Here is a 10439-nt window from a genome sequence, read left to right on the forward strand (position 1 = left end):
GACCCTAACCCCTCGAGTGAACCTGCCTCCCCCACACTCTCAGACAGCACATTCCAGACCCTAAACCCTCGAGTGAACTTACCTCCCCCACACTCTCAGACAGTACATTCTAGACCCTAACCCCTCGAGTGAACCTACCTCCCCCACACTCTCAGACAGTACATTCTAGACCCTAAAAAGTCACTTCTTGAAATTGTTCCTTTTCATGTCACCATTGCTTCTTTGGCCAATCACCTCCAATTAATGCCGTCTGGGTCTTGATCCTTGCACCAATGGGTACAGGTTTCTTCCCATCAGCTCTATCTAGGCCCCTCATGTTTTTTGAAAGCCTCTTTTCTCCTCCTTTCTATGTCACTCGTCGATGGACCTGCTACACCCAATTCCAGCATCTTTCCAAACCAGAACGACGTTGTCGTCACTGGGGCAAAATTCTGTAAAGTTCCCAAAATGGCTGAGTGAGCTGCTCAGTTTGAGTCGCCTTGCCAGCGATACCCACGTCCAGCGAGAGATGAAAATTAAAAATAAAACTCCTAATTTTCTCTGTGCTGAAAACAGTAGAGGCAGACATTAGTCAGCAAACATTCGGGAATCATCTTTAGGGAGGAACATTTCAGTGCGAAGTGTGCATTTACCTGTTCGAGGTATGGAGGTTGTCATTTATTCCAGCAACTACTTGCGTTGAACAGCCGAGGAACAGGAGCGGTGTAGTTGCACAAATGGAGGCAAAGATGGCAGCAAAGCACATGATGGCTGAGCCCCTCAAATTGATTTGGAACCTCCTCATGATGGCCCCACCTAGTATGATGCCAAGAACTGCTCCAGGAACATGGATGCTTCCTTGAATAAGAGGAAATGGAAGAGTTAAAATGGACAAACCAAACTAATTGGCACCAGGTAGCAGACAAACAAAGGATAGCACCAAGGCAAACGTTGGTATGGGCTAGTATCAGGATCATGCATTAGAAATGACAGTCTCAAAGGGATTGAGGTGGGGCCTCTAATTTGGTCCTAACTGCAATCATATAGGAACAACAGCAGCCAATTTGTGCACAGCAAGCTCCCACCAACAGCCATGTGGCCTGGCACAGTGCCTCTGCTCCTCACTAATATAATGGGATGGGACCTCGTATCACCACATTATAGGACAGATGGGGCCAATGGTCACCTTGTTATAGGAGGATGTTATTAAACTGGTCAGGGTGCAATAAAGATTTACGAGGATGTTACCGAGGCTGGAGAGTTTGAGTTATAAGGAGAGGCTGGATAGGATGGGACTTTCTTCCCTGAAGCGTAGGACACTGAGGGGTGACCTTATAGAGATTTTTAAATCATGAGGGAGATAGATAAGGTGAATAGCCAAGGTATTTTCCCCAGGGTGGGGGAGTCCAAAACAAAAGGGCACAGGTGAGAGGGGAAAGATTTAAAAAGAGCCTGAGGGGCAACTTTTTCACACAGAGGATGGTGCGTGCATGGAATGAGCTATCAGAGGAAACGGTAGAGGAAAGTACTATTATAACATTAAAAGACATTTGACTAGGTACAAGAATAGGAAGGGTTTAGAGGGATATGGGCCAAATGCAGGCAATGGGGAACAAAAACAGAAGTTGCTGGAAAAACTCAGCAGGTCTGGCAGCATCTGCGAAGGAAAAATCAGAGTTAACACTTCGGGTCCTGTGACCCTTCCTCAGAAATGACAATTGGGACTAGTTCAGTTTAGGAAACATGGTCTGCATGGATGACTTGGGCTGAAGGGTCTGTCTCCATGCTGTATAATTCTAGGGAGCTATAGCTAGGAGCCTTTGTACCTAAGATAGCACCAGAAGCGGTGACTTGTAAATTTTTCACTGTACTCATTTGACTACATGTGACAATAAAGCTCATTTTAATTCTAATTTTATGACTCTGCTCAACAACTCACAAGGAGAAAGGCACCTCTGAGAGTGTAGCACTCCACCAGAACTGGCACCATCAGTGCCAGCCTGAAATTAAGGGGGAAGCAATGGCCAAGTGATGTTATGCTAGACTATTAATCCAATGACCCAGATAATGTTCTGGGGACCTGGGTTCAAATCCTGCAGTGACTGACGGTGGAATTTGAGTTGAGTCAACAAAACAATCAATCTGGAATTAAGAGTCTAAGATGACCGTGGAACCACTGTCGATTTTTAGAAAACCCATCTGATTCATTAATGTCCTTTAGGGAAGGGAATTTGGCATTATTTAAATGTGCAATTGTGATACCAAGGCTGGAAAATGGCGTTAGAATTTTTAGGTAGGTGTTTTTGACCAGGGTAGACTTGATGGACCAAAAGACCTTTTTCTGTGCTAAAGATCTCTATGAGTCTATCATTAACCCACTCTTGCTTATAATCCAAATTTACAGCAATATGATTGACTCTTAACTGTCTAATTATACATTCAGTTGCAACAATCACTACAAAGTCTACCTACAGCACATGGGCTGCAGTGGTTGAAGAAGGCAGCTCACTACCACCTTATCAAGGGGCAATTAGGGATGGGCAATAATGCTGTGCCAGCCAGCAACATCCATGGCCTATGAATGAATAGAAAATAAAAATTCTCTGCTTATGTCTCTGGAGTGGGGCTTGAAGCCACGCTTTATTGAAACTGTTGACACCTATGGTTGGAAGGTTCCTGGACATGAACATTTGTGCCACACAAATGCCAGGCTATGACCGTCTTCAATAAGCGACAATCTAACCCCACCCCTTGTCATTCCATGGCGTTACCATCACTGAATCTCCCACTATCAACATCCTGGGAGTTACCATTGACCAGAAACTCACCTGGACTCACCACATAAACACTATGGCTACAAGAACGGGTCAGAGGCTGGGAATCCTGCAGCAAGTAACTCCCCTCCTGACTCCCTAAAGCCCGTCCATTATCTACAAGGTGCAAGTCAGGAGTGTGATGAAAAACCCCCCACTTGCCTGGATGTGTGCTGCTCCAACAACATTCAAGAAGTTCGATACCATCCAAGACAAAACAGCCTGCTTGATTGACACCACATCCACAAACGCCCACTTCCTCCTCCATGACACTCAGTAGCAGCAGTGTGTACCATTTACAAGATGCACTGCAGAAATTCACCAAATATCCTTTGACAGCACCTTCCAAACCCACAACCACTTCCATCTAGAAGGAGAAAGGCAGCAGATACATGGGAACACCACCCCTTGCAAGTTCCTCTCCAAGCCATTCACAATCCTGACTTGGAAATTTATCGACGTTCCTTCACTGATGCTGGGTCAGAATCCTGGAATTCCCTCCCTAAGGGCATTGTGGGTTTACCTGCAGCACATGGACTGCAGCGGTTCAAGAAGGCAGCTCACTAACACCTTTTCAAGGGGTAAATAGGGACGGGAAATCCAGTGATGCCCACGTCCCACAACCAAATAAAAAAAAGTTATCCTACTCTCAATTTAATTCAATCCTTGGGAAGTTTACCGGACAATTAATCTGATTTCCCATCCCTGACTAAACGATGAGATTTGAGTGATTCAGTTGGGTGAAGGCCGAGTGTTTGTGAAAGCATTGTGCCCATCCCTTTGCACCACGCTGTCCTTGCCAACATTGGAACATCCGAAAACCAGATCTCAAAGTGATCTCAACTGAACTTCAGCAAGATTCGACTTTTTACTCGCGTTTCTCACCAATCAGTAAATTTGCAAACGAGGCCGTCACAGTGAACTGTTGTTCCAGAAACTTGCCAATGAAGACAGTTAATCCGGACATCAGAGCCGACATACAGACCTGAGCGAATACAACGAGGAGGTAAACTGTGCTCCTCAAAGTCCTCAGCAAGATACATGGAAAACCTGAGGGAGAAAAAAAGCAAACAGCACAATCAGCAAAACTGTGAGGCGATGCATTTTGGGAGGACTAACAAGGTAAGGGGAGTACATTTTGAATGATAAGGGCCTTGGGAAGTACAGAGGATCAGAGGGAACTTGGTGCGCATATCCATTAATCCTCGAAGGCAGCAGGACAGGGAGATAAGGTGGCTAAGAGGCATATGGGATTCTTGGTTTTATTAGTCAAGACATTGAATACAAGAGCAAGGATTTCATGGTGGACCTGTATATGATGTTAATTAGGCCACAGAACTGTGTGCAGTTCTGGTCACCGCACTATGATTACACTGGAGGGGGTGCAGGGGATATTCACCAGGATGTTGCCTGGGATGGAGCATTTCAGTGATGAAGAGACACTGACAGACACTGAACAGGTTGATTAAAAATTATTTATACAAACAAGGAAGGGGATTCTTGTGGCACAGCGATAGGGTCCCTACATATAAACTAGGAGACCCAGGTTCAAGTCCCATTTGCTCCAGAGGTGTGTCATAACATCTCTAAACGTGGTAAAGCAGATTACCTATAAACAAGGAAGGGGATTCTTGCACCACGGTGGTAGTGTCCCTACCTTTGAGCTAGAAGGCCCAGGTTCATGTCCCAATTACCCCAGCATTATGTCATAGTCGACCTGTTGGAGTAGGTTGATTTAAATAACTAAGGTACAAAGAGGTCACTGTAAACATTGACGAATCTCCTGGATGGTCACATATGGAGCATTGTGTGGACTTTAAGAAGGAAGTCTGGGTTTACCAGAGAAGCTTTATCAGCAATACTCCCTCTGCTCTGATGTTCAGTGCACACTGATTGGTGCTGTCAAGCTGATTGCAGCCACTGGCTTCCATTTCTGGAAGTTCTGAAGACCCGCACAGTCAATACAAAAAATTAGAAGGAACATAGCTTATCAGGAATGACACTTGAAATTATGGACGTCAGTTAAGTGCAAGGGAATATTCCAGGTTGAATGTAACAAGGCAGAATACCAACACCTTCCCAAGCAGGATTACGCATGGGAAATAAATGCTGGCCCAGCAAGCAACACACATGTCCTGGGAATGCATTTTGAAATAGATATCAACAACATTGCCACCATCAAAGATAAAGGGAGGTGACGGCCTTGTGGCATTATCACTAGAATATTAATCCAGAGAGCCAGGTAATGTTCTGGGGACCTGGGTTTGAATCTTGATAAGGAAGATGGTGGAATTTGAATTCATTCAAAATTTGGAATTACGAATCTAATCTAATTGGGTAGCATGGTGGCTCAGAGGTTAGTACTGCTGCCTCACAGTGCCAGGGATGCGGGTTCAGTTCCAGCCTCGGGTAGAGCTCGGGCGGTCTGTCTGGAGTTTGCACATTCTCCCCGTGTCTGCGTTGGTTTCCTCCAGTTTCCTCCCACAGTCCAAAGATGTACAGGTTAGGTGGATTGGCCGCGCTAAATTGCTCATAGTATCCAAGGATGTGCAGGCTAGGTGGGTTAGCCATGGGAAACGCAGGCTTATAGGGATAGGGTGGGGGGGTGCATTTACGTGGTATGCTCTTCGGAGGGTGGGTGTGGACTCGATGGGCCGAATGGTCTGCTTACATGTAAGGACTCTATGAATCTAATGTTGACCGTGAATCAATTGTCAGGAAACAGAAATATCATTCACCATTGTCCTTTAGGGAAGGAAACTGCCAACCCTATCTGGTCTGGCCTACATGTGACTCCAGACCCACAGCAATGTGGTTGACTCTTAGCTGCCCTCCGGACAATTAGGGATGGGCAATAAATGCTGGCCTAGTCAGTGATGCCCACATCCCATGAATGAATAAAAAAACTTGTCCAACACCCCCACCCATCTCCTAAGCTAGGGGCTGAATAGCCTCATTCTATTCCATTGTAATGCTAAACTCGCCAGATAAAACAAACATACACCTCAGTTATTCCAGGGGTGAATATCTTACCCTGAGAAACACAACAATCTCTGACCACTTCTTAGATCTTGCCTTAGGGCTTTATCGTTCCCTCCTCAAATGAAGGAATCTTTTGCATTTTGACTTCAGGAATGAATCCCCTGTGACTGCTTGTCCTCCTGTGGGCAGGCTTGTCTTGTTTTGGCAGCTCCTTTGGGCTTGCGGCACCTTGTCTGAAGTTGTCACTGATATCTTGCTGGGAACAGGGGCAGGAAGCCTGGCATTATCTGATTGAACAGATGCCAATAGTGCCCACTTGCTGACCTGCCCTGCTTCCTGATGCAGATACAGCTCCTAGGGCCTAAACTCTCCCATGTCCCAGCCCCCCAGCCCACACACCAGGCCTTGTTACCACATAGCCTGCCACCACACACCCCCTGTTGTTAGTCGCTAACAGTCCCCATTAACAACTATTCACCCTCCCAGCCTGATCGTTAGCAACTCCTTTGTCTGTCCAACTGTCTTTCTCTCTCTTTGGGCTCTATCTTATCTTTTACTCCCTACCCCACCCACCTCCTTATTTTCTGCATATAAACTGACGTTTTCCCAGCCAGTTCTGAGGAAGAGTCACCGGACCCAAAACGTTAACTCTGTTTTCTCCTCCACAGATGCTGCCAGACCTGCTGAGATTTTCCAGCAACTTTGTTTTTGTTGCAGATACAGCTCCAATTGCAAGTTCTCATCTTCATGTCTACATCCCTGTGAGGCCCAGGCCACTCTTGTTTCCCCTCACCCTCCAGAATCTCTGCGTTCTGCAAATTCTGGCCTCCTGCACAAATTCTGTTTTTTAACCATTCTGTCATCGGTGGCTGTGCCTTCAGCTACCTTATTCCTAAACTCCGGAATCCCATGGAAAATCTTCTTCTTCCCGAAGGGCACTTCATTAGGCAGGATGGTTGGGAGGGTAAGTGTATGTAAACCCTTTGCCAGGTGGGAGAGCCCCATTGTCCTTCTCCCCTTGAGGGCCTTCAGTGGCCAGTTAAAGATAACACATGGCCATCTGCCCATCTCTGTGGACCTGTCACTGTTCATTGTGCCCAAAAGCCATTACCCAGCAGGTAGTGGGTCACCCTACAGGGGTCTGGATTTACCCTCGATCAAAGTGTCTGATCAATGGACTGGACATTGGACAGATGGGCACCAGCTTGGAGCTGCCCACGCCCAGCCTTGCTTCTGAAACCACTTTCTCCCACCCTGTGACTCCCACCTGATACAATCACCACCCTACATTACTTTCCTTCCTCCGCAGTCCCTCTGCAATTCTGAGCCTCTGTGTTGCGTCAGGGATGGGGGTGTATTTCTTACAGTTGCCACTACCCCCTCAGAAGCGCTATGGAGCATGAGAGTTGCTGGCCTCTGATTGGGCGCTCTCTGATTCAGCCCCAAAAATGGGTCTTGATTCCAGGAGGTGTAGATTAGGTGGGTTATAGGGGGATGGGTCTGGGTGGGATGCTCTGAGGGTCGATGTGGACTTGTTGGGCATAAGGGCCTGTTTCCACACTGTAGGGATTCTATGATTCTATGAAATGTTATCTGTTCACCTTCCTGTGAAGATTCCTGAGGGATTAATTAGACAACTCTCTTCCAGAGTGAACACATGGAAAAATGGATTGAAAATCTTCTTTGGGAACATGCGATTTTTACAATCCCATCCCCAACAAGCCAGTACAAATTGCTTAGAAACCTACTCTTAATAAACTGGAGTAATGATAGGCCTTGTGTTACATCGTCTTGTTTTGATTTTAATTCATTCAACTTTTTATCTGTGTTGATTTCTCCTTCGGGATCCCTGGAGTCCTGGATAAAGAAAAAGAGGATAAGATTCACACGTTTGACGTTTCAACAGCACCTTCCAAACACACATCCACATCCACTTCCATCTAGAAAGTCAGAAAATCACATGAACCCAGGTTATAGTCCAATAGGTTTATTTGAAAACACAAGCTTTTGGAGTCTTACTCCCACTCCAGGTATTAGTAAGACTCCGAAACCCTGTGCTTTCAAATTGACCTGCTGGATCATAACCTGGTGTTGTGTGATTTCTGACCTAGTCTATGCCAGTCCAACACCAGCTCCTCCACATCCATCCAGAAAGACCAACAGATACATGGGAAAACCACCCCCTTGCAATTTCCCCTCCAGGTCTCTCACCATCCTAACTTGGAAATATATCACCTTTCCTTCAGTGTCACTGGGTCAAAATGCCCTCAATGCAATAAATGCTGCCCCAGCCGGCAAAAGCCACATTGGGTCATTACAGTGCAGAAGGAGACCAGTTGTGGGTGGTGATTATGGGGGAGGACAGAATAGAGTCAAGAGGCAATGGCCAGGATTCTCATTCAGGCCATTCAGAAGACAAGGATAGGGTACAAAAACAGGACTCGACACATTAACTCTGATTTCTCTGCAGTGAAGCTGCCAGACCTGCTGAGCTTTTCCAGCAATTTCTGTTTTCGTTTCTGATTGACAACATCTGCAGCTCTTTCGGTTTTTATAAGGATAGGGCAGCTGTCCTCTCTAAGGCACAAAGTTCTTTCAACCTGTTCTCCATACCTGCATTCCCTGGACTGCTTGAACCTTGATTTTAAAATTCTCACACTTGCTTTCAAATCCCTCCATGGCCCCAAAACCCTCCCTATCTCTGTAATCTCCTCCAATCCACACTTCTCCAATGCTGGCATCTTAGAAATTCACTGTTTTAAATATTTCAGCATTGGTGGCCGTGTCTCCTGAGCCTTGGAATTCCATCCATACATCTCTCCTCCCAGCTCCTCCATTAGAACACTCCCTAAATCACCCCCTAACAACTACATTTCTTTGTCTGAGCTAAAGTCAGCTTATGCAGGTGTGGCTGTGGTACAGTGTTAATGCATTGGGCTTGTAACCCCAAGACAAAGTCTGGAGGACAATGGCTCATATCAGACCACGGTCAATGATTCAAATTTGAAGTCAATAAAAGTTGGGAGTAATGGCCTGCCCATGTGTCAATTGTTGTAAAAGCCCACCTGGTTCACTAATGTCCTTTAGGGAAGGATTTACCCAGTCTGGCATACATGTGACTCCAGACCAACAGGAACGTGTTGGTTCTTAACTACAATGGGCAACAAAGGCCCAGCCAGCAACCAAGTTTTTTAACAAGATTAAACTGTGGCACAATGTCAAATGTTGTTTGATAATCGTTCACTGTGAAATGCCCCGTTGCGGTTTTTTTACAGTGTTGTAACAGAGTCACTGGTGGCAATACTAAAGTTCAACCAGCTGTAAGGACTGCTCGGTTGTGGTTAGCAATTAATTTTGTACAGAATCTGCAAGAACAAAGTGTAGCTGGATTCTAACCAAATATCGGCTCTGTGTGATACAAGTTATAATCATCAAGATAATTTTGGTAAGGTGCCATATAAAACATTATGAAAGGAGATAGCAGCTTCTGGTTGTTGGGATGATATATTAACACGACAGAGAACTGGTTATCCAGCAGGAAGCAGAGAACCAGGATAAATGGGTCATTCTCAGGTTGGCAAATTATAAGCAATGGGGTGCCACCAGGGTCCGTGCTATTGAACTGGATGAATGGACAGAGTGAACCGTCGCCAAGTTTGCTTTTGATACAAAGATGGGAAGGAAAGCAAATTTTATGAAGGACATGTATTGTCTGCAAAGCAATATAGATATATTACAAGAGACAAAAATTTGGCAGACAGAGTACAATGTGAGAAATTTGTGGTTATCTATCTTGACAGAAAGAATAGAAAAACAAAATATTAATAAAATGGAGAGACTGGAGGACTCAGAGATACAGAGGGAGCTGGGTGCCCTTCTGCAGGAATCACAAAATGTTAACAGGCAAGAGATTAGGAAGAAAAATGGAATGTTGACCTTTGTTCCAAAGGAGTTGAAGCATAAAATTAGCGGTATATTAGGAACAGGAGTAGGCTATTCAGACCTTCAACCCTGCTCTGCCTTTCGATAGGATCATGGCTGATCTATGGCTTAACGCTATATACTTGCCTTTGGCCCACATCCCTTAATACCCTTGCTTCAGAAAAATAGTTATCTAGCTCAGATTTAAACTAAACAACTGATCTAGTATCAACTGCTACTTGTGGAAGAGACTTCCAAACTTCTACCACCCTTTGTGTGTAGAAGTGCCTCCTAACATCTCTCCTGAATGGTCTGGACCTAATTCTCAAACTGTAGCCCCTAGTTCTAAAATCCCCAACCAGTGGAAATAATTTATCTACCCTGCCTTTTCCTATTAATATCATAAAGACTTTGATCAGATCATCCGTTAACCTTTTAATTCTGGGAAAACAGGCCTAATTTGTATAATCTCTCCTCATGGCTTAAACCCTGAAGTCCAGATATTACTCTTATAAACCTATAGACTCCCTCCAAGGCTTTGTTACATCTGGGCAAGACATTAGCGAGACGCATCTAGAGAACAATGTATGGCGTTTGTTTCTGTACTTGAGCATACTTACTTTGGAAGCAGATCAAACAAGGTGCATTAAGTTGATAAAAACCGAAAGAACTGTGGAAGCTGTAAATCAGGAATAAAAACAAATTTGCTGGAAAAGCCCAGCAGGTCTGGCAGCATCTGTGAAG

At 45.1% G+C, this 10439-nt stretch overlaps 1 protein-coding gene across 1 annotated transcript in view; it reads right to left on the reverse strand.

Moving 5' to 3' along the window:
- LOC109920863 (solute carrier organic anion transporter family member 2B1-like) overlaps positions 1 to 10439 on the reverse strand; it is a 59394-nt gene that overhangs the window by 29506 nt on the left and 19449 nt on the right. Inside the window, exons 2-4 of the mRNA XM_048597862.1 lie at positions 7523 to 7631; positions 3678 to 3842; positions 633 to 837 (exon numbers count right to left, since the gene is read on the reverse strand). Coding sequence (XP_048453819.1) covers positions 633 to 837; positions 3678 to 3842; positions 7523 to 7631 — 479 coding nt within the window. The remainder of the gene's footprint in view (positions 1 to 632; positions 838 to 3677; positions 3843 to 7522; positions 7632 to 10439) is intronic.

Source organism: Rhincodon typus, chromosome 6, assembly GCF_021869965.1.
Source record: "Rhincodon typus isolate 14 chromosome 6, sRhiTyp1.1, whole genome shotgun sequence".
Lineage (NCBI taxonomy): Eukaryota > Metazoa > Chordata > Chondrichthyes > Orectolobiformes > Rhincodontidae > Rhincodon > Rhincodon typus.